This window comes from Mobula birostris, chromosome 22 (genome assembly GCF_030028105.1).
Source record: "Mobula birostris isolate sMobBir1 chromosome 22, sMobBir1.hap1, whole genome shotgun sequence".
NCBI lineage: Eukaryota > Metazoa > Chordata > Chondrichthyes > Myliobatiformes > Myliobatidae > Mobula > Mobula birostris.
The window spans coordinates 53139335-53163727 of NC_092391.1; the positions used below are offsets into that span (position 1 = coordinate 53139335).

Below are 24393 nucleotides of genomic sequence, written 5' to 3' on the forward strand. Positions count from 1 at the left end.
AAGGAGCTGGAGCTGGAGCTGGAACTGGATGAACTCTGGATCATTCGGGAGGCTGAGGGAGTGATAGATAGGGCGTATAGCGCGGTAGTTACACCCAAGGTGCAGGACACAGGAAACTGGGTGACAGGAAAGGGGAAGGGGTTAAGGAGTCAGTGCAGAGTACCCCTGGGGCAACCCCACTCAACAACAGGTTGCATACTATTGGGGGGATGACTTATCTGAGGAAAGTCACTCTGGCACTGAGCCTGACCCTATGACTTGGAAGGGAAGTGGGGTAGAAGAGCCATGATGTGGTAAGACACGTTGGGGTTCGTTCGTTAAGGGAATGGACAGGAGGTTCTGCACGTAAGAACGAAATTCCCAGATTGTATGTTGCCTCTCGGGTGCCTGGGTCCAGGACATCTCAGACTGAGTCCTCAGCATTCTTAAGTGAACAGCTAGAAGTCGTGGTCCACGTAGGTACCAATGACATGGGTGGGACGAGTGATGAGGTTCTGCATCGGGAGTTCAGGGAGTCAGGTGCTAAGTTAAAGGGCAGGACCTCCAGGTCATGATCTCAGAATTGCCACCCGTGCTATTTGCTAGTGAGGCCAGAACTAGGAAGATTATACAGTTTAATATGTGACTAAGGAGATGGTGTGTGTGTGTGTGGAGGGGGACGGGACGGTGGGGAATAAGTGTTTTGAATCATTGGGCTCTCTTCCAGGGAAGGTGGGACCTGTACAGAAGGGATGGTTTGCACCTGAACTGGAGGGAGACAAATATCCTCACGGGAAGGTTTGTTAATGCTGCACGGTGGGGTTTAAACTGGAGTTGCAGGGGGATGGGAACCAGAGTGCCAGAACAGTTAGTGGAGAGGTTGTGGAGACAGATGTTGGTATGACCTCAGACAAAGTCAGGAATGAAAAGGTTGAGCGTGGTGTGACTAGTGTCCTGAGCTGCGTATATTTCAAGAGGTGTCGTAGGAAAAGCAGATAACAGTGCTGAAGATGAGGTAGCTGGTTTACTAACAGGCAATGTATAGTGAGGAGAGGCTGTTGATAGGGCAAAATTGCAGTCAACAGGATGAGTTGGAATGTAAAAGGCAAACAAACTTGAAAATGATGAATACAGGACTGAAGGTGTTGTACTTCAATGCACGCAGTACACGGAATAAGGAAGATGAACTTTCAGCATGTTGCAGATTGGTAGGTATGATGTTGTAGGCATCACTGAATCACGGCTGAAAGAAGATTATAGGTGGGAGCTTAATGTCCAAGGATACACATTGTGTCAAAAGGATAGACAGGAAGGGAGAGGGGGTGCCATTGCTCTGTTGGTAAAATATGAAATCAAATCATTATAAAGAGGTGACATAGAGTCGGAAGGTGCTGAATCTTTGTGGATAGAGCTAAGGGTAAAAAGATGCTGTTGAGAGTTGTATACAGACCCCCAAACAGTAGTAAGGATGTGGCAGAGCAGCAATGGCTGGAAATTCCTGAAGTAATTTGGAAGGCACAGGTTATATACATCCCAAAGAGGAAGAAGCATTCTAAAGGCAAGATGACACAACTGTGGCTGACAAGAGAAGCCAAAACCAACATAAAAGCCAAAGAGAGGGCATAGAATAGAGCAAAGATTAGTGGGAAGTTGGAGGATTTGGAAGCTTATAAATACCAACAGAAGGCGACTAAAAAGTTATTGAGAAGATAAAGATAGAATATAAAAGTAATTATAATATTATTAATAATATTAGAGAGGATGCCAAAAATTTCTTCAGATACATAAAGAGTAAAAGAAAGGCAAGAGTGGATATTGGACTGCTGGCAAATGATGCTGGAGAGGTAGTAATGGGGGACAATGAAATAGTGCACAAACTGAATAAGTATTTTGCTTCATCTTCACTGTGGAAGACACTAGCAGTATGGTGTAAGTTCCAGGTGTCAGGAGGCATGAAATGTGTGAAGTTACCATTACTAGGGAGCAGGTTCTTGGGAAACTGAAGGTTCTGAAGGTAGATGGGTCACCTGGACCAGATGGTGAACACCCCAGGGTTCTGAAAGAGGTGGCTGAAGAGATTATGGAGGCATTACTAATGATCTTTCAAAAATCACTGGATTCTGGAAAACTGAAAAATTGCAAATGTCACTGCACTCTTCAAGAGGGGAGAGAGGCAGAAGAAAGGAAACTATGGGCCAGTTAGTGTGACCTCAGTGGTTGGGAAAATGTTGGAGTCGATTGTAAAGGATGTGGTTTTGGGATACTTGGAGGCCCATAATAAAATAGGCCAGTCAGCATGGTGTCCTCAAGGGAAAATCATGCCTGACAAATCTGTTGGAATTCTTTGAGAAAATAACAAGCAGGATAGACCAGGAGAATGGGTTGATGTTGTGCTCTTGGATTTTCAGAAGGCCTTTGACAAGGTGCAACACATGAGGCTGCTTAACAAGCTACAAGCTTGTGGTGTTACAGGAAAGATTCAAGCATGGATAGAGCATTGGCTGATTGGCAGGAGGCAATGTGTGGAAATACAGGGAGCCTTTTCTGGTTAGCTGCCGGTGACTAGTGGTGTTCCACAGGGTCTGTGTTGGGGTCGATTCTTTTTACGCTATATGTCAATGATTTGGATGATGGAATTGATGGCTTTGTTGCAAAGTTTGCAGATGATAGGAAGATAGGCGGAGGAGCAGAGAGTTTTGAAGAAGTAGAGAGGCTAAAAAAGGACTTAGGTTAGGAGAATGGGCAAAGGAATGGCAGATGGAATACAGTGTTGGGAAGTGTATGGTCATGCACTTTGGTAGAAGAAATGAAAGGATTGACTATTTTCTAGATGGAGAGAAAATACAAAAATCTGAGGCGCAAAGGGACTTGGGAGTCCTTGTGCAGGATTCCCTAAAGGGTAATTAGCAGGTTGAGTCTGGGGTGAGGAAGGCAAATGCAATGTTAGCATTCATTTCAAGAGGACTAGAATACAAAAGCAAGGGTGTAATGTTGAGACTTTATAAAGCACTGGTGAGGCCTCACTTGGAGTATTGTGAGCTGTTTTGGGCCCCTTATCTTAGAAAAGATGTGCTGAAACTGGACAGGGTTCAAAAGAGGTTCATTAAACTTTTCGGGATTGAATGGCGGAGGGCATTTGATGGCTCTGGGCCTCTATTCACTAGAATTCAGAAGAGTGAGGGGGAGCTTAATCGAAACCTATCGAATGATGGTAGAGTGGATGTGGAGAGGATGTTTCCTGTGGTAGGAGAGTCTAAGACCAAAGAGGACAGCCTCAGAATAGAGGGGTGTCCTTTTAGAATGGAGATGAGGAGGCAGCCACAATAAGATAAAGAACACAATAATAAAACAACAAAATAAATATAAATACGTAAAATAGATTGCAGAACTCTTTCTACTGACAGGAGAAGAGAGGCAGGTCACGGGTGTCTTAAAACCAGTTGCTCTGGGCAGATGTCAGCTGTGTTTGGCATCTCATCTAGGAGAAGGAAAACTCTGATCTCAAACTTCTGCTGTCTTGTGGCTGTACCCACACACGGGGAAGACGACAGGAGTAAACACTGAGGAAAATTCCGGAGCTAGAGCCCTACGTTGAGTTCAACGCTGACTGGCAGCTCCTGGTGCCAAACTGTATCGGTCTCTGCCGTTCCCCAGCTGTGCGGAGAGGGGGAGACTGCTGCATGGGCAACAGCTCACTCTCCGTATAGTGCTGCCCTGGCCTGTGCATCACGTAGACAGCCGAGGCACAGCATCCATGACCAACAGAGGTCCTCATAAATAGATCGATTGTGTGTCCATAAAGTGACGCTAGGTACAGTGTGTCTGTACATAAGGTGACTCCGACAGGAAATGGTTGGGGGTTGGAGGGGTGGGTTAGTGGGTGGAGGTGTTGATCAGCCTCACTGCTTGGGGAAAGGAACTGTTTTGGTTTCTGGTCCGCACCTCACCAGCGTGCTGACACTGAAGAGCTTCTCACAGCACAAGATGAGACCACTCGGCCCATTGGAGTGGTGATGCCTCTGTCGTTAGTCTCAAGGCCCTTACGGTCACCTTGCCTCCCGGAAACAGCCCGCTGAGGTGCAGGGTTGCAGGAAGTTTGCTATGGGAGGTGGTCAGAGATCCAGGCCTATCATGAGGAAATGGTGCCTTTACCGGAAGGGGTCTGAGGGAGGTTTGGAAGTGATGTGACCTCTGCCCCTACCTCCACGTCAACGTTTGGGGAGCTCTCCCTCGGATCATAGTCGTACAGAGCCACCATCCTGCGGGACGTGAGGGGAAAAGGGCGGCTGCTCCTCCTGTCGCGCTCTGTAGTGGGAGAGGAAAGGCCAGTTTAACCATCACACGGACAGCAGCGTCCCCTGGCATCACCCCCACCCCTTGCCACGACCCAGCCAGCATCCCTCCTCCGTCTCCCCAAATCCCTGGCACCTCGAGCGATCAGGAAAGTGGGGTGGGAGGACAAGGGGGAGCCAGGGAGAGAGAGGAGGCCAATTTAGGGTGAGGGGTAGGAGGGAGGAGAAGGGCAGAGGAAGGGAGGGGTGAGGGAGAATAGGGGGACAAGGGAGGGGGGAAGATGGCAGATGGAGAGGGAGGATTGGGTCAAAGGACTGATGCAGAATGTAGGGAGGGAAAGGAGAAAGAGGAGAGGGAAGGGGAGGAGGAGAGGGAGGGTGAGAGGAAGTAGGAAAGGGAGGGGAGGTGGGAAAGGAAGAAGGTGAAGGGGAAAGGGAGGGAGGAGTAAAGGGAGGGGTAGGGGAGGGAGGGAAGTGGAGGGGAGAAGGAAGGGGAGGGGTGAGGGAGGGAAGGAGAGTGGATGGGGAGGAGGAGGGAGTGGGAGAGGGAGGGAGAGGTTGGGGACAGGGAGAGGGAGGGGAGGGGAGGGTAGTAGGGGAGAGGGAAGGAGAGGAGGAGGGGAGAGGGAGGCCAAGGGAGCAGGAGGGAGGGGGGAGGGGAGAGGGAGAGGGAGGCGGAGGGAGGGGAGAGGGAGGTGGAGGGAGAGGGAGGCAGAGGGAGGGGAGGAGGGGAGAGGGAGGTGGAGGGAGAGGGAGGCGGAGGGAGGGGAGGAGGGGAGAGGGAGGTGGAGGGAGAGGGAGGCGGAGGGAGGGGAGGAGGGGAGAGGGAGGTGGAGGGGGATTCGATTTCTCCTGATCACAGGGAGCTCAGGAATTTACCAACCCTTCTCACTGGTCACGAACACCGACAACTGGAAGCCTAAGACTGAGACAGAACATGCCGGAAACACTCAGCATGGGCCCCTCCGACCTGAATGGTGAACTCCCCGTCTCTCCCTCCCTCTCCGCGACCCGCTGAGTGCCTCCGGAATGTTCCACTCTGTTTGCGACCACAGGTGACCCGACCGGGCCAATGGGCCTGTGTGTCGAACGGTGTGAGGCAGGGACCAGTCACCGGTGGGTCTCCAACTCTCACTGGACCCCCCACACCCACCCCGTCCCCTCCCCTCCGTCTGGGGCCAGTCGCCAAAGGCCGGGTTCAGCCGCGGCCGGTGATTCCCGGAGGTGAGAACCGCGGGAAACGGCGGGAATTGGGGACCCGCCCGTGGTCCTGCCTCACAGAGCTGAAGATCCTGCAGACACACGGCGCCCGCGGAGGTGAACACAAGACATGAGGGGTGGGGCGCGGCCTCTCTGGGTGACTGCTCCATCCCTGGGAGTCGGCCTGGCAGACATTGGTGATGATCTGAGAGCTGAGACGCTGAGTATAATGGAGGTCGGAGGCCCAGAGGCCTGTCTGTGTGTGTGAGGGCAAAGGGTGGGGAAGGGGCTTCCTTTCCTGTTGTTGTCTCGTTCCGTGCTGCTGTTCAGTTGTGCTGTTGGAATGTCTACTCTGTGAGTGTGTGTGTGTGTGTGAGAGAGAGAGTGTGAGTGTGTGTGTGTGTGTGCGTGTGTGTGTGTGTATGAGAGAGTGTGAGTGAGTGTGAGTGTGTGTGTGAGTGAGTGTGAGTGTGTGTGTGTGCGTGAGAGAGAGTGTGAGTGTGTGTGCGTGTGTGTGTGAGAGAGTGTCTGTATGAGTGTGAGAGTGTCTGTATGAGTGTGAGTGAGTGTGAGTGTGTGTGTGTGTGAGTGTGTGTGTGAGTGAGTGTGTGTGTGAGTGTGAGTGTGTGTGTGAGTGAGTGAGTGAGTGAGAGGAGGGAGGGAAGGAAGAGATGGTGGGACGGAGAGACAGCAAAGAGAGAGGAGAGATGGTGAGGGAGGGGGAGAGAGAGAATGCGAGACGGAGAGACAGAAGGAGAGGGGAAAGAGGGAAGGTTTGAGGGGGGGAGAGAAAGTGAGAGGAGTGGGAGAGAAGAGAGAGGAAGGTGGGGGGGAGAGGGAGGGAGGTGGGTGAGAGAGTGGGGGAGGGGGAATAGGGAGGTGGGGAGGGGGAGAGGGGAGGAGGAGAGGGAGGAGGTGGGGGAGGGGCAGAGGGAGGGAGGTAGGGAAGGGGGAAAAGGAGGTGGGGGGAGGGGGAGGTGGCAGAGGGAGAGAGGGAAGGAGGTGGGGAGGAGAGAGGGAGGGAGGTGGGGAGGGGGAAAGGGAGGTGGGAGAGGGGGAAAGGGAGGTGGGGGGAAGAAGGAGGCAAGAAAGGGGCTCGTTGTTGCTGAACAAGCTGGACGTGTTATGTTAATGCCAGTATGTGTGGTGAGTGACTGTTATGGGCTGCCTCCGGCCCGTTGTTAGATTTTGTAGGTTGTTACACGGATGACACATTTCACTGTACGCTTTGTTCTGATGTACAACTGAATGTGGATCTGAGAGGCAATGCCAGCTCTCCTCTCATTGGCCGAGCTCTTTGTACAGAATCCAATCACTGCTGTGAAGTAGGGGTCAGGTCAGGTCAGGTCAGGTCAGAGTTTAGAGTGACCAGATTCAGAGCGGATGTGGGGCGGGGGGAGAATCCAAACTCCCCAGAGCCGGTGAGGAGTGGAGCAGTTCACCCAGAGTGGAAAACACAGAGTGCCAGATAAACAAGGGATGCCCGTTCAAAGGCAGAGGAGAGAATCTCACACTCACAAACACACACACAGCTCTCCCTCTCTCCCCCTTTTACTGTCACACACACACTCATGTACACACACACTGTCTCATGTACACAGAGTCTCGTGTATACACAGTCTCATATACAAACAGTCTCGCGTACACACTGTCTCATTTACACACTATTTCATTTGCACACTGTCTCATGTACACGCAGTCTCGTGTACACACACTGTCTCATGTACACACACTGTCTTGTGTACAGTCTTGTGTACACACACTGTCTCATGTACACACAGTCTCGTGTACACACACAGTCTCATGTACACACAGTCTCATGTACACACACTGTCTCATGTACACAGTCTCATTTACACACTGTCTCATGTACACACACTGTCTCATTTACACACAGTCTCATGTACACACACTGTCTTGTGTACACACAGTCTCATGTACACACTGTCTTGTGGACACACTGTCTCATGTACACAGTCTCATTTACACACTGTCTCATGTACACACACTGTCTCATTTACACACAGTCTCATGTACACACACTGTCTTGTGTACACACAGTCTCATGTACACACTGTCTTGTGGACACACTGTCTCATGTACACACAGTCTTGTGTACACAGTCTCATGTACACACACTGTCTCATTTACACAGTCTCATGTACACACACTGTCTTGTGTACACACAGTCTCCTGTACACACACTGTCTCATTTACACACACACAGCCTTGAGTACACACACTGTCTCATTTACACACAGTCTCGTGTACACACAGTCTCGTGTACACACACAGTCTTGTGTACACACACTGACTCATGTACACAGCCTCGTGTACACACAGTCTCATGTACACACACTGTCTCATGTACACAGTCTCGTGTACACACAGTCTCATGTACACAGTCTCGTGTACACACACTGTCTCGTGTACACACACTGTCTCATGTACACACAGTCTCGTGTACACACACTGTCTTATTTACACACAGTCTCATGTACACACTGTCTTATGTACACACACTGTCTCATTTACACACAGTCTCATGTACACACACTGTCTCATTTACACACACATAGTCTCATGTACACACACAGAGTCTTGAGTACACACACTGTCTCATTTACACACAGTCTCATGTACACACAGTCTCGTGTACACACACAGTCTCATGTACACACTGTCTTGTGTACACAGTCTCATGTACACACAGTCTCATGTACACACAGTCTCGTGTACACACACTGTCTCGTGTACACACTTTCATGTACACAGTCTCATGTACACACTGTCTCATTTACACACACAGTCGCGTGTACACACACTGTCTTGTGTACAGTCTCATGTACACACACTGTCTCATTTACACACAGTCTCATGTACACACTGTCTCATGTAAACACTGTCTCGTGTACACACACTGTGTCATTTACAGTTTCATGTACACACTGTTTCATGTACACACACTGTCTCATATACACACACTGTCTCGTGTACACACACTGTGTCATTTACACAGTTTCATGTACACACTGTTTCATGTACACACACTGTCTCGTGTACACACTGTCTCATGTACACCCTGTCTCATGTACACACACTGTCTCATATACACACACTGTCTCATATACACACACTGTCTTGTGTACACAGTCTCATGTGCACACAGTCTCGTGTACACACAGTCTTGTACACGCAGTCTCGTGTACACACAGTCTTGTACACGCAGTCTCGTGTACACACTGTCTCATGTACACACACTGTCTCATTTGCACACAGTCTCGTGTACACACACTGTCTCATTTACACACACACAGTCTTGAGTACACAGTCTCGTGTACACACACAGTGTCATTTACACAGTTTCATGTACACACTGTCTCATGTACACACACTGTCTCGTACACACTGTCTCGTGTACACACACTGTGTCATTTACACAGTTTCATGTACACACTGTCTCATGTACACACACTGTTTCATATACACACAGTCTCGTGTACACACTGTCTCGTACACACACTGTCTCATTTACACACACTCAGTCTCGTGTACACACACTGTCTCAGGTACACACAGTCTCGTGTATGCACGTCTTATTTACACACACACTGTCTCATGTACACACAGTCTTGTGTACACACACTGTCTTATGTACACAGTCTCATGTACACACAGTCTCGTGTATGCACACTGTCTCATTTACACACACACACAGTCTCAATGTACACACACTCTCTCTGTCTTGTGTACACACTGTCTCATTTACACACACAGTCTCATGAACACACACTCTCTGTCTCGTGTACACACACACTCTCTCTGTCTCGTGTACACTCACAATCTTGTGTACACACTGTCTCGTGTACAAACACGCTCTCTGTCTTGTGTACACACACAGTCTCGTGTACACACCCGTCTCGTGTACACACGCTCTCTGTCTTGTGTACACATACTCACACTCTGCCTCATGTACACACAGTTGTTATTTGAGGTTTTCCACAAGCACTCAGATACCAACAGAAATGAAAAGAAACAATGCACTTCATTGGCCCAAAGCAAATCAGCACACTCAAAAGATAGACAGCACACGACTTTTATGAGAACAAGTTAGTTTAGACAGACCTCGTTTGGATTTTCGGGACCTGCGGGTAACAGAGCGCGTACTCTCTTTGTAACGCTCAGAGTTGGCTTCAGCGGGGAAGGCGTACAAACAGAAACAAAAGACAAGAGAAAAAGTGAAGCAACGGCAGGAATTTCTCGGACGCCTGCTGGGTATTGAACCAGCGTGTTAGTGAGCCGAGAGCATCCTAGTGGCAATGCAGCAGCAATGGAGGGAGGCGTGGAGGAGCCTGCGGTAAGATTGGGCAGGGAAATACCCCCCTCCCCATGTCTGCGAACGAATGGGATGCTGTGTTGCGCCACACACACAGAATGCTGGAGGAACTCAGCAGGTCAGGCAGCATCTATGGAAATGAACCGACAGTTGACGTTTCGGGCCGAGACCCTTCTTCAGGGAGCTGTCTCATCTGAGAGGCTTCGTAACCTCAGCAGCCTAGTGTTAAAGAGTGGAAAACACATCCCCCAGACAGCAGAGTCTCTCCCTCAGTGTCTACAGCAACCCCACTGAGCCAATTGGTACGGCTCCCAGCCTCAGGTCATGGGGAGACTTGCCTCTCTCTCATCTTCCACTGTTTGTTGAATGTTTCTTTTGCACAGGAAGCAAGGCAAAGCTGAAAGATGAGGGAGAGAGTTGTAGACGCTGGGAACCTTGAGCAGGACCCAAGATGCTGGAGGAACTCAGCAGGTCAGGCAGCATCTGTGGAAGGGAAGCGGGCAGTTTGATAGTTTTGGGCCAAGAAATGTAAGCCTGCCTGATTAAAGGTGTTACAGTGGCGTTAGCAATCAGAAGCCTCCCTTGTTATGATCCAATGCACACACAACCACACCCAATTGCACACCTCGCACTAAGCATCTGAAGATTGCAAATGAACGCATTCCAAGCACAGAAGACAAGCCTCGCTCAACAACCACCCAGCAATACCAATTTTCTCCACAGGAGTGTTGAGGGGCAGGAATCCCTGTGTCATCAGCTGTTCCACCATCTCTTCGCTGTCTGCCTGGATCTCCGACACCATGTTGCAGGGAATGAGACCCACTCTGCCGTCAATCTCTCCGTGGTAGAACCCATCTGCATCCTTGCTCCCATGGACCTGAAGAAAGGTGAGCTGCTCGTTAGTATGGCTCTGGCACAAGTCTCCCCTTTGGTGCAGCAGAGATGCTGGATGATTCCTCCAACCCTTCTCCAGCCCTAGCACGTGCTCCAAGGCTCCACAAAACTACAGAACACACATGGCCCCAGCATGCCATAAATGAACTGACCCAAGCCTGTGCCACAAAGCCCTGGCATGCACCACCAGGCTCCAGTACCCGCTGCAACGACCCAGAGCAGCACAAACACTGGATCACTTTCCGAGGCCCTTGTGCACATCCCAATGCCCTGGAGCAACTGTGCAGACATATAACTGTGCATGAGATAATAAACAGGTCTTCGACAGGGTGGCGCTGATACAGGCTGGAGGATGGCAGATGGGCATTGATTCAAACTGCTTAATTCATCAGTTTGACAATTTAATTGTTACTTTCTTTGCAGTTAAACAATTAATACACCTTGTATTTTTATGACTATATAGATATATATATAAAACTGTTCAGTGTGTCCCCTAGTAGTCACATTATGTATATGCAATTGTTCAGTGTGTCCCCTAGTGGTCACAGTATGTATATGCAATTGTTCAGTGTGTCCCCTAGTGGTCACAGTATGTATATGCAGTTGTTCAGTGTGTTCCCTAGTGGTCACAGTATGTATATGCAGTTGATCAGAGTGTCCCCTAGTGGTCACAGTGTGTATATGCAGTTGTTCAGTGTGTCCCCTAGTGGTCACAGTATGTATATGCAGTTGATCAGAGTGTCCCCTAGTGGTCACATTATGTATATGCAATTGTTCACTGTGTCCCCTAGTGGTCACCGGGCCATTGTCTCCCACACCATCACCGACTTTATCCGCTCAGGGGATCTCCCATCCACTGCTACCAACCTTATAGTTCTCACACCTCGTACTTCCCGTTTCTACCTCCTACCCAAGGTCCACAAACCTGCCTGTCCTGGCAGACCTATTGTCTCAGCTTGCTCCTGCCCCACCAAACTCGTTTCTGCATACCTCGACACGGTTTTATCCCCGCTTGTTCAATCCCTTCCTACCTATATTCGCTCTTAAACTTTTCGATGATTTTAAGTTTCCTGGCCCCCACCGCTTTATTTTCACCATGGATGTCCAGTCCCTATATACTTCCATCCCCCATCAGGAAGGTCTCAAAGCTCTCCGCTTCTTTTTGGATTCCAGACCTAATCAGTTCCCCTCTACCACCACACTGCACCGTCTAGCGGAATTAGTCCTTACTCTTAATAATTTTCCTTTGGCTCCTCCCACTTCCTCCAGACTAAAGGTGTAGCTATGGGCACCCGTATGGGTCCTAGCTATGCCTGCCTTTTTGTTGGCTTTGTGGAACAATCTATGTTCCAAACCTATTTTGGTATCTGTCCCCCACTTTTCCTTCGCTACATCGACGACTGCATTGGCACTGCTTCCTGCATACATGCTGAGCTCGTTGACTTTATTAACTTTGCCTCCAACTTTCACCTTGCCCTCAAGTTTACCTGGTCCATTTCCGACACCTCCCTCCCCTTTCTAGATCTTTCTGTCTCTATCTCTGGAGACAGCTTATCCATTGATGTCTACTATAAGCCTACTGACTCTCACAGCTATCTGGACTATTCCTCTTCTCACTCTGTCTCTTGCAAAAATGCCATCCCCTTCTCGCAATTCCTCCGTCTCTGCCGCATCTGCTCTCAGGATGAGGTTTCTCATTTCAGTACAAGGGAGATGTCCTTTTTTAAAGAAAGGGGTTTCCTTTCCTCCACCATCAACTCTGCTCTCAAATGCATCTCCCCCATTTCACGCACATCTGCTCTCACTCCATCCTCCCGCCACCCTACTAGGAATAGGGTTCCCCTGGTCCTCACCTACCACCCCACCAGCCTCCAGGTCCAACATATTATTCTCCGTAACTTTCGCCACCTCCAACGGGATCCCACCACTAAGCACATCTTTCCCTCCCCCACTCTCTCTGCTTTCTGCAGGGATCGCTCCCGATGCGACTCCCTTGTTCATTTGTCCCCCCCATCCGTCCCCACTGATCTCCCTCCTGGCACTTATCCTTGTAAGCGGAACAAGTGCTACATATGCCCTTACACTTCCTCCCTTACCACCATTCAGGGCCCCAGACAGTCCTTCCAGGTGAGGCAACACTTCACCTGTGAGTCGACTGGGGTGATATACTGCGTCCGGTGCTCCCAATGTGGCCTTCTATATATTGGTGAGACCCGACGCAGACTGGGAGACCACTTTGCTGAACACCTACGCTCTGTCCGCCAGAGAAATCAGGATCTCCCAGTGGCCACACATTTTAATTCCACATCCCATTCCCATTCTGACATGTCTATCCACGGCCTCCTCTACTGTAAAGATGAAGCCACACTCCTTTGGAGGAACAACACCTTATATTCCGTCTGGGTAGCCTCCAACCTGATGGCATGAACATTGACTTCTCTAACTTCCGCTAATGCCCCACCTCCCCCTCATACCCCATCTGTTATTTATTTTTATACACACATTCTTTCTCTCACTCTCCTTTTTCTCCCTCTGTCCCTCTGACTATACCCCTTGCCCGTCCTCTGGGTTCCCCCCCCCCCACCACCTTGTTTTTCTCCCCGGGCCTCCTGTCCCATGATCCTCTTGTATCCCTTTTGCCAATCACCTGTCCAGCTCTTGGCTCCATCCCTCCCCCTCCTGTCTTCTCCTATCATTTTGGATCTCCCCCTCCCCCTCCCACTTTCATATCTCTTACTAGCCCTTCAGTTAGTCCTGATGAAGGGTCTCGGCCTGAAACGTTGACTGTACCTCTTCCTAGAGATGCTGCCTGGCCTGCTGCGTTCACCAGCAACTTTGATGTGTGTTGCTTGAATTTCCAGCATCAGCAGAATTCCTGTTGTGTACATACAGTTGTTCAGTGTGTCCCCCTAGTGGTCACAGTATGTATATGTAGTTGTTCAGTGTGTCCCCCTAGTGGCCACAGTATGTATATGCAGCTGTTCAGTGTGTCCCCTCCTGGTCACAGTGTGTACATACAGTTGTTCAGTGTGTCCCCTAGTGGTCACAGTGTGTATATGCAGCTGTTCAGTGTGTCCCCTAGTGGTCACAGTATGTATATGCAGTTGTTCAGTGTGTCCCCTAGTGGTCACAGTACGTATATGTAGTTGTTCAGTGTGTCCCCCTAGTGGTCACAGTATGTATATGCAGTTGTTCAGTGTGTCCCCTCCTGGTCACAGTATGTATATGTAGTTGTTCAGTGTGTCCCCCTAGTGGTCACAGTATGTATATGCAGTTGTTCAGTGTGTCCCCCTAGTGGTCACAGTATGTATATGCAGTTCTTCAGTGTGTCCCCTCCTGGTCACAGTATGTATATGTAGTTGTTCAGTGTGTCCCCTAGTGGTCACAGTGTGTACATACAGTTGTTAATTGTGTCCCTCCTGGTCACAGTATGTATATGTAGTTGTTCAGTGTGTCCCCTAGTGGTCACAGTATGTATATGCAGTTGTTCAGTGTGTCCCCTCCTGGTCACAGTGTGTATATGCAGTTGTTCAGTGTGTCCCCTAGTGGTCACAGTGTGTATATGCAGTTGTTCAGTGTGTCCCCCTAGTGGTCACAGTGTGTATATGCAGCTGTTCAGTGTGTCCCCTAGTGGTCACAGTGTGTACATGCAGTTGTTCAGTGTGTCCCCTAGTGGTCACAGTGTGTATATGCAGCTGTTCAGTGTGTCCCCTAGTGGTCACAGTGTGTACATGCAGTTGTTCAGTGTGCCCTCTAGTGGTCACAGTGTGTATATGCAGTTGTTCAGTGTGCCCTCTAGTGGTCACAGTATGTATATGTAGTTGTTCAGTGTGCCCCTAGTAGCTACATTTGTCTGATTCTCGAAAGCTCTGGTGCAGTATTATTTGAATAGGAGCTGTCTGATTGGTTAACTCTTATCTGTAAATTTAAATGAAATATTTCTTATTGATCGGTTATAAAGAGGTGAGTACGTGGCTGTGCCATCTTCTTCCCTTTCTTTCTTTCTGCTTCTCTCTCCCTCCTGCTACTCAACTCTGTCACTGTCTGCTTTTCGATTCTCTTTGTTCTATTAATGCTTAATGAAGTTATTCTGAAGTGACAGGTTTGTGCCTGTTTTGTCTTAAATATAAAAGCAAGGATCTAATGTAGAGGCTTTACAAAGCACTGGTGAGGCCTCACTTGGAGTACTGTGAGCAGGTTGGGGCCCCTTATCTAAGGAAGGGTGTGCTGGCATTGGAGATAGTCCAGAGGGGGTTCACAAAATTGTCTCCGGGACTGAAAGAGTTATAATATCAGGAGCATCAGGAGCAATTGATGGCCCTGGGACTATACTCACTGGAGTTTAGGAGAATGAGGGAGGATCACATTGAAACCGATTGAATATTGAATGGCCTTGATAGAGTGGATATGGACAAATGCTTCCTATGGTGGGAAGGTCTAAGACCAGAGGACACAGCTTCAGAATTAAGTTACTTCCCATTGAGAATGAAGATGAGGAGGGATTTCTTTATCCAGAGAGTGGTGAAACTGTGGAGTTCATTGCCAGAGGTGGCTGTGGGAACCATCATTGGGTATATTTAAGCCAGGTGTTGAGAGATTCTTGATTAGTCAGGGTATGAAGGGATACGGGGAGACGGCAGGACATTGGGGATGAGAGGGAAATGGATCAGCCATGATGAAATGAAATGCAATTTAATGTGGATAAATGTGAAGTTATCCACTTTGGTGGCAAAAATAGGAAAACAGATTATTATCTGAGTGGTGGCCGATTAGGAAAAGGGGAGGTGCAATGAGACCTAGGTGTCATTATACACCAGTCATTGAAAGTGGGCATGCAGGTACAGCAGGCGGTGAAAAAGGCAAATGGTACGCTGGCATTTATAGCGAGAGGATTCGAGTACAGGAGCAGGGAGGTACTACCGCAGTTGTACAAGGCCTTGGTGAGACCACACCTGGAGTATTGTGTGCAGATTTGGTCCCCTAATCTGAGGAAAGACATCCTTGCCATAGAGGGAGTACAAAGAAGGTTCACCAGATTGATTCCTGGGATGGCAGGACTTTCATATGAAGAAAGACTGGATGAACTGGGCTTGTACTCGTTGGAATTTAGAAGATTGAGGGGGGATCTGATTGAAACGTATAAGATCCTAAAGGGATTGGACAGGCTAGATGCAGGAAGATTGTTCCCGATGTTGGGGAAGTCCAGAACGAGGGGTCACAGTTTGAGGATAGAGGGGAAGCCTTTTAGGACCGAGATTAGGAAAAACTTCTTCACACAGAGAGTGGTGAATCTGTGGAATTCTCTGCCACAGGAAACAGTTGAGGCCAGTTCATTGGCTATATTTAAGAGGGAGTTAGATATGGCCCTTGTGGCTACGGGGGTCAGGGGGTATGGAGGGAAGGCTGGGGCGGGGTTCTGAGTTGGATGATCAGCCATGATCATAATAAATGGCGGTGCAGGCTCGAAGGGCCGAATGGCCTACTCCTGCACCTATTTTCTATGTTTCTATGTTTCTAAAGCAGACTCGATGGGCCAATTCTGCTCCCGTGATGCCTCTTTCCGGACCTCCAAAACAACAGTGGATTACAAACAACAGAATCCAACATGGGTTTTAATGAGGTGGAGCTGGGGGCAATGTATCTCAGGATGACTGATTTGGAAGGGTTTCCTCAATCCCTGGCTGTGGAGAAGGGGGGATAAACAGCAAAACAGTGAGTGAACCTCAGCAGTCTGAGGCAGGGCACATCGCTGACACACCCTTCTGTGTGTCCACACAGGAACCTGGCTTCAGCTAACTGAGCAACCCACACACAATGCTGGAGGAACTCAGCAGATCAGGCAGCATCTATGGAGGGGAATACACAGTTGACATCTTGGGCCGAGACTGGAAAGGAAGGGGGCAGAAGCCAGAATAAGGAGGAGACATGAGGGGGAGGAGGCCAAGCTAGAAGATGATCAGTGAAGCCAGGTGGGGGAGGGGAGATGAAGTAAGAAGATGGGAGGTGAAGGAAGAGGTAAAGGGCTGAGGAAGAAGGCATCTGATAGGAGAGGAGGGTGGACTGTGGGAGAAAGGGAAGGAAGAGGGGCACCAGAGGGAGGTGAAGGGCAGATGAGAAGAGAAGGGGTGAGAGGGAAACCAGAATGGGCAACGGAAAAAGTGAGAAACAGAATTACTGGGAATTAGAGAAATTGATGTTCAAGCTTGGGAGGATCTTTGACCCATTTTCTCTGTAAGCCCTCTGTATTGGGTGAATTGGGGCACAAAACCCACCAGCTGAACCTCTGCACTCCCTCACCCCAGGCCATCAGCCTGTCCTTCGCACGTTTCTACAGCTCTACCACGGACAGCATTCTAACTGGTTGTTTCACCGTCTGGTATGGGGGGTGGGGGGAGGGCTACTGCACAGGATCGGAAAAAGCTGCAGGAAGTTGTAAACTAACCCAGCTCCATCACGGGCACAATCCTCCCCAGCATCCAGGACATCTTCAAGGAGCGATGCCTCAAAAAGGCAGCATCCATCATTAAGGACCCCCATCACCCAGGACATGCCCTGGTCTCATTGCCACCATCAGGAAGGAGGTACAGGAGCCTGAAGACACACACTCAGCGATTCAGGAACAGCTTCTTCCCCTCTGACATTGAACCCATGGACACTACCTCACTATTTTGGTTTTGATTTTGCTCACTCTTTGTACTACCCGCTTCATTTTATCACGGAACACACTGGGAAAGGTTTCACTGCTAAGGTATGGTCTTCCTGTAGAAGCGGTGTTTGGGTTACGGTCAGAAATAACGAGTACTTTGGAACGTCAGCTGGGTCCTTGTTCGGCGGGAGAGGGAGAGAGACGGCGCTGGAGAGAACCGGTCGTAGGATTTGACCCGGTGGGGGACCGTGATTCGATGGAGCCAGGTGCTGGAGAATCGGTGAATATGACTTTTGAAAGAGTCGAGCTCCAACTTGTGCACATTTGGCTAATTAATTATAATGGGCCCTTCTTGCTTTCTTTTCTCCTTTTCTTCACTAACCCTTTAGTTAAGATTAATAAATATAATTCCTTCAATCGTAGGCAGTGTGCTGCCTGTTATTTCTTGGCACTGAGTTGCAACAGGGTAGCGGATTACACAAATCGGGGTTTGGGGTGAGAAAGCTACCTCAATCTCATGGGTTTGGAGGGGACTGGAGTGTGTATTCCATTGCCTCACGCAGCCACGTAAACCAGAGGGCTTTCAATTAAAATTATGTATTTCTCACTGTAATTTATAGTTATTTTTATTACTATGTATTGCAATGTACTGCTGCTGCAAAACAACAAATCTCATGAGGCATGTCAGTGACATTAAACCTAGTTCTGATTCTGATTCAGAATACCTGAATGATCTGTCCCTCTCGGAACGGCAGCTCTTCCTCAGCTGCATCGGGGTTTGGTGACATCGACAACGGGTCGTAGTCGAAGAGAGCCACGAAAACCCTGGTCAGCACGTCTGCCCCACTCAGTGCAGGCTCGGCATCATCGTAGAGTTCTCTCCCAGAGTACCTGTCTGTAAAAAAGCCCAGGGCACGAGCCTAAACATGAGCGATTCTGCAGATACTGGAAATCCACAGCAACACACACACACACACACAGGATGGTTTAAACTAATTTGGCAGGGGGATGGGACCCGGAGTGACAGGGCTGAGGAAGGGGAAAACAGAAATAAATCAAAGATAGTATGCAACAGAGATGATAGAAATGACAGGCAGGAGATGAGGCTTAATCACAGCTATTGGGACGAGTTACAGGGCAATAGAGGCATGATGCAGGTAAAATAGAAGGCAACAAATACTGGACTGAGAGTGTTATATTTGAATGCACACAGCATAAGAAATAAAATGGACGATCTTGAAATTCAGCTACAGATGGGCAAGTATGACGTTGTGGCCATCTCTGAAACTTGGCTAAAGGATGGTTGCCATTGGGAGCTGAACATCCAAGGATATACGGTGTATTGGAAAGATAGGTTAGTAGGCAGAGGGGGTGGTGTGACTCTGTGTATAAGAAATAATATTAAATCATTAGGAAGGGATAACGTAGGTTCGGAAGGTGTAGAGTCTCTATGGGTTGAGTTAAGAAATGGCAAGGGTAAAAGGTCCTTAATGGCAGTTGTATACAGGCCTACAAACAGCAGCCAGGATGTGGATTACAAATTACAGCAGGAGATAGAAAAGGCAGATCAGAAAGGCAATGTCATGATAATCGTTCGGGATTTTAACATGAAAGTGGATTGGGAAAACCAGGTCAGTACTGGACCTCAAGAGAGAGAACTTGTAGAATGTCTAAGGGATGGCTTTTTAGAACAGATGTTGTTGAGCCCACTAGGGGATGGGCTGTGCTGGATTGGGTGTTGTGCAATGATCCGGAGGTGATAAGGGAGCTTAAGGTTAAGGAACCCTTAGAGAACAGTGATCATAATATGATTGAGTTCACTTTGAAATTTGAGGAGAAGCTAAATTCCGACGTGTCGGTATTTCAGTGGAATAAAGGAAATTACAATGGTGAGAGGGGAACTGGCTGAAGTTGACTAGAAAGGGACATTTGCAGGAAGGACAACAGAGCAGCAATGGCTGGAGTTTCTGCAAAAAATGAGGGAAGTGCAAGACAGATATACTTCAACTAAGAAGATATTTTTGAATGGAAGAAGGACACTACTGTGGCTGACAAGTGAAGTCAGAGCCAAAGTAAAAGCAAAAGAGAGGGCATACAAGGAAGCCACAGCTAGTGGGAAGATAGAGGATTGGGAAGCTTTTAAAAACCTGCAGAAGGAAACTAAGAAGGTCATTAAGGAAAAGATGAATTTTGAAAGGAAGCTGGCAACTAATATCAAAGAATATACTAAAAACTTTTTAAGTATATAAAGGGTAAAAGAGAGTTGAGGGTAGATATTGGACGAATAGAAAATGACGCTGGAGATATTGTAATGAGAGATGCAGAGATGGCAGAGGAACTGAATGTGTATTTTGCATCAGTCTTCACAATGGAAGACATCTGCAGTATACCGGACATTTAAGTGTGTTATGGAAGTGAAGTTTGTGCGGGGAAAATTACAACTGAGAAGATGCTCAGGCAGTTTAATGGTCTGAGGGTGGATAAATCTCCTGGACCTGATGGAATGCACCCTCGGGTTCTGAAGGAAGTAGCTGGAGAGATTGCGGAGGCATTAACAGTGATCTTTCAAGAATCGATAGATTCCAGCATTCTACCAGATGACTGGTATAAACCTGTTAGCCTGACATCAGTAGTTGGAATCGATTGTTAGGGATGAGATTACAGAGTACCTGGTGGCACATGACAAGACAGGGCAAAGCCTGAAGGGAAAATCCTGCCTGACTAAGCTACTGCAATTTTTTGAGGAAATTACAAGCAGGGTAGACAAAGGAGATGCAGTAGATGTGGTGTACTTAGATTTTCAGAAGGCCTTTGACAAGGTGCCGCACATGAGGTTGCTTAGCAAGGTAAGAGCCCATGGAACTATAGGGAAGTTACTAGCGTTGGTGGAGCATTGGCTGGTCGGCAGAAAACAGAGAGTGGGAATAAGGGGATCCTATTCTGGCTGGCTGCCGGTTACCAGTGGAGTTCCACAGGGGTCAGTGTTGGGATCGCTGCTTTTTATGATGTATGTCAATGATTTGGACTATGGGATTGATGGATTTGTGGCTAAGTTTGTCGATGATACAAAGATAGGTGGAGGAGCTGGTAGTGTTGAGGAAACAGAGAGCCTGCAGAGAGACTTGGATAGTTTAGAGGAATGGGCGAAGATATCACAAATGAAATTCAATGTTGGAAAGTGTATGGTCATGCACTTCGGTGGATGAAATAAATGGGCAGACTATTATTTAGATGGGGGAGAGAATTCAAAATGCAGAGATGCAAAGGGACTTGGGAGTTTTTGTGCAGGATACCCTAAAGGTTAACCTCCAGGTTGAGTTGGTGGTGAAGAAGGCGAATGCAATGTTACCATTTATTTCTAGAGGTATAGAATATAAGAGCAGGGATGTAATGTTGAGGCTCTATAAGGCACTCGTGAGACCACTTGGAGTATTGTGTGCAGTTTTGGGCTCCCTATTTTAGAAAGGATATACTGACATTGGAGAGGGTTCAGAGAAGATTCACGAGAATGATTCCAGGAATGAAAGGGTTACTGTATGAGGAACTTCTGGCAGCTCTTGGACTGTATTCTCTGGAGTTCAGGAGAATGAGGGGGGATCTCATAGAAACATTCCGAATGTTAAGAGAACTGAACAGATTAGATATGGCAAAGTTATTTCCCATGGTAGGGGATTCCAGGACAAGAGGGCACGACTTCAGGATTGAAGGACGTCCATTTAGAACAGAGATGCAGAGAAATTACTTTAGTCAGAGGGTGGTAAATCTGTGGAACTTGTTGCCACGAGCGGCTGTGGAGGCCAAGTCATTGGGTGCATTTAAGGCAGAGACAGACAGATTCTTGATTAACCAGGGCATCAGAGGGTATGGGGTGAAGGCAGGGGAGTGAGGATGACTGGAAGAATTAGATCAGCACATGATTGAATGGCGAAGCAAACTCAATGGGCCGAATGGCCTACTTCTGCTCCTATATCTTATGGTCTCTTGGTCTAAAATGCTGGAGGAACTCAGCAGGCCAGGTAGCATCTATGGAGGGGAATAACCAGATGCCATTTTGGGCTGAGACCCTTCATCAGGACTGGAAAGGGAAGGGAAGGGGGAAGTTGCCAGAATAGAAGGTGGGGCGAGGGGGAAGGGGACAAGCCAGAAGGTGATAGGTGAAGCCAGGCTGGTGTGGGGAGGGGGGATGAAGTACGTAGCTGGGAGGTGATAGGTGGAAAAGGCAAAGGGGTGGAGAAGAAAGAATCTGATAGGACAGAGAGTGGACCGTAGGAGAAAGGGGAGGAGGGACACCAGAGGGAGGTGATAGGTAGGTGAGGAGAAGAGGTAAGAGGCCAGAGGGAGGAATTGAAAAAGGGGGGCATATGTCAGTGATAATGAACCTGATTCTGAACAGCTCATGAAAGAGCTTTTCTGGACAGACAGATCAGCTCAACATGGGGCTCGGAGGCAACCAAGTCAAATCCCCTCCCTGACACCTTTTCCCCCACCTCAATCCCACCTACCACCTCGACCTCCCTCAACCCTCCCACCTACCTCTGCCTATCAAATATCTCATCTTAATCAACCTCCTACATTTCTTCTTACCCATTCCCCTCATTAACCCCACCCATGGCTGATTGTCTGTTGCATCCGCCGATGACAGGAGACTCATGCGGGAGAGTTTGTAAAAGTGGAAGGAGGAGCATTTGACAGCTCTGGGCTTGCATTCACGAGAATTCCGAAGGATAAGGGGTGACCGCATTGAAACCTATCGAATAGTGAAAGGCCTCGATAGAGTGGATGTGGAGAGGATATTTTCTATGGTGGGGGAGTCTAAGACCAGAGGACACAGCCTCAGGATAGAAAGTCGTCCTTTCAGAATGGAGGTGAGGAGGAATTTCTCTAGCCAGAGAGTGGTGAATCTGTGGAATTCGTTGCCACAGGCAGCTGTGGAGGCCAAGTCATTGGGTACATTTAAGGCAGAAGTTGAACGATTTTTCATTAGTCAGGACATGAAGGGATACGGGGAGAAGACAGGAGATTGGGGCTGAGAGGGAAATGGATCAGCCATGATGAAATGGCAGAGCAGATACGATGGGCCAAATGGCCTAATTCTGCTCCTATATCTTGTGGTCTTGTGGAAAAGCTGTTGTACTGGGGCATTTCCAGTCTCTCGATCTCAGAAGTGCGGGTCCAGTGGTACAAATAACCATCATTACTGGAGCAAATGGCGGATGCCATTTGCTCTCCATTAAACATTGCAGAAGCACCTTCCGGACCCTTGGATCTCACTGTAGATCCCTCCCGCCCAGTCTGCTGGAGATGAATTCGCATGTTAGGACAGGCATGTCCCTGTCTCACTGGGGTGTGAAGCTTACTGTCAAGCCTCACCTGGTTTAGCCCACCTGTCAAAACGGTGTACCGGGGTGTGGCCGCTGTCACATGCAAACGGCTACCTGGAGCCACAGGTGAGAGCTGAGTGTCCGGTGGGGACCAAAGGTGAGTGAGCTGCCCCAGAATGGACACGACAAGCCCCTTCACCAGAGGAGCTACCCCTCCCTGGACACCCCATACACCCCCAACCCCACCCATCCATTCATCCCCAACCCCACCCATCCATTCACCCATGACCTCCACCCATCCATTCACACATGACCCCCACCCATTCACCCGTGACCCCCACCCTACCCATAACCATCCCCTGCCGCTCCCCCCGCTGAGCCGGTCAGCCGAACCGTGTCGCAGGGTACCCACCGTAGCGATTCTCAGGGGCAGTGCTGCGCTGGTGTGGCCACTTCCTCCTCCCTGTGACGTGGCGGTAATAAGCATCCTCTCGGGAGGGGGAGATGGCACCTTCGCTCCCCGAGCGGGAGCGGCCGCCCTCGCTGTTACTGTCCACCGTGATCTCTGCAGGAGGCAGAGGGAGAGCTGAAGAAGTCATGAGGTCGGACGGCCCCCCTCCCCCACCGCCCTCTGCACCCGTACGTTGGCCTGTCTCCCTTCTCCGGGGCATTCCGCCGTGCCCATGATTCCTGATTGTGGACTTCCGGGACGGGGAGTCGAGGGAACACACACAAGTCCTTCACCAGAAGTGGAAAGGGTGAGCAGATTCAATATCTGGGTTTCAACATCTCTGAGGATCTATCCTAGCCGAACATATTGATGCAGTTACAAAGAAGGCACAGCAGCGACTATACCTCAGGGGTGTGTGCTTAGCCCACTGCTCTACTCTCTCTGCATCCATGACCGTGGCTAGGCATAGCTCAAACACCATGTATAAATTTGTGGAAGATGCAACCATGGCTGGCAGAATCTCAGATGGTGACGAGAGGGCGTACAGGAGTGAGATATACCAGCTGGTTGAGTGGTGTCGCAGCAACAACCTCGCACACAACGTCAGTGAGAGCAAAGAACTGATTGTGGACTTTAGAAAGGATAAGACGGAGGGAAATCTCACCAGTTCTCAAAGAGGGGTCAGAAGCGGAGAAAGTGAGCAGTTTTAAGTTCCAGGGTGCCAACATCTCTGCAGCCATAAAGAAGGCAAGACAGCGACTATATTTCATTGGGAGTTTGAGGAGTTTTGGTATGTCATCTAAAACATTCATAAATTTCTACAGCTGTACCACGAGAGCATTCTAACTGGTTGCATCACCGTCTGGTATGGGGGGAGGGGGAGGCTACTGCACGGGATTGAAATAAGCTGCAAAGAATTGTAAACTTAGTCAGCTTCATCATGGGCATTAGCCTCCGTAGTATCCAGGACATCTTCAAGGAGCGATGCCTCAAAAAGGAGGTGTCCATCACCTTCCATCAACCAGGACATTCCATCTTCTCATTGTTACCATCAGGGAAGAGACACACTCAATGATTCAGGAACAGCTTCTTCCCCTCTACCATCCGACTTCTGAATAGACATTGAACCCACGAACACTACCTCACTAATTTTTTAAAATTTTTATTTTTTCATTACTTATTTAATTCTACTATTATGTATATATACTGTAACTCACAGTTTTTTCCATTATTATGTGTTGCAATGTGTAGCTGCCACAAAGACAACAAATTTC

At 48.8% G+C, this 24393-nt stretch overlaps 1 protein-coding gene across 11 annotated transcripts in view; it reads right to left on the reverse strand.

Annotated features, from left to right (window-relative positions):
* Positions 1 to 24393, reverse strand: part of rimbp2b (RIMS binding protein 2b) — a 190325-nt gene that overhangs the window by 27072 nt on the left and 138860 nt on the right. For 9 of the 11 annotated variants that reach the window (XM_072240778.1, XM_072240777.1, XM_072240779.1 and 6 more), the window contains 4 exons: positions 23081 to 23254; positions 18073 to 18242; positions 10516 to 10684; positions 4181 to 4284 (listed from right to left, as the gene is read on the reverse strand). In XM_072240778.1, coding sequence (XP_072096879.1) covers positions 4181 to 4284; positions 10516 to 10684; positions 18073 to 18242; positions 23081 to 23254 — 617 coding nt within the window. The remainder of the gene's footprint in view (positions 1 to 4180; positions 4285 to 10515; positions 10685 to 18072; positions 18243 to 23080; positions 23255 to 24393) is intronic. The other 2 variants (XM_072240781.1, XM_072240775.1) reach the window with 1 other exon arrangement.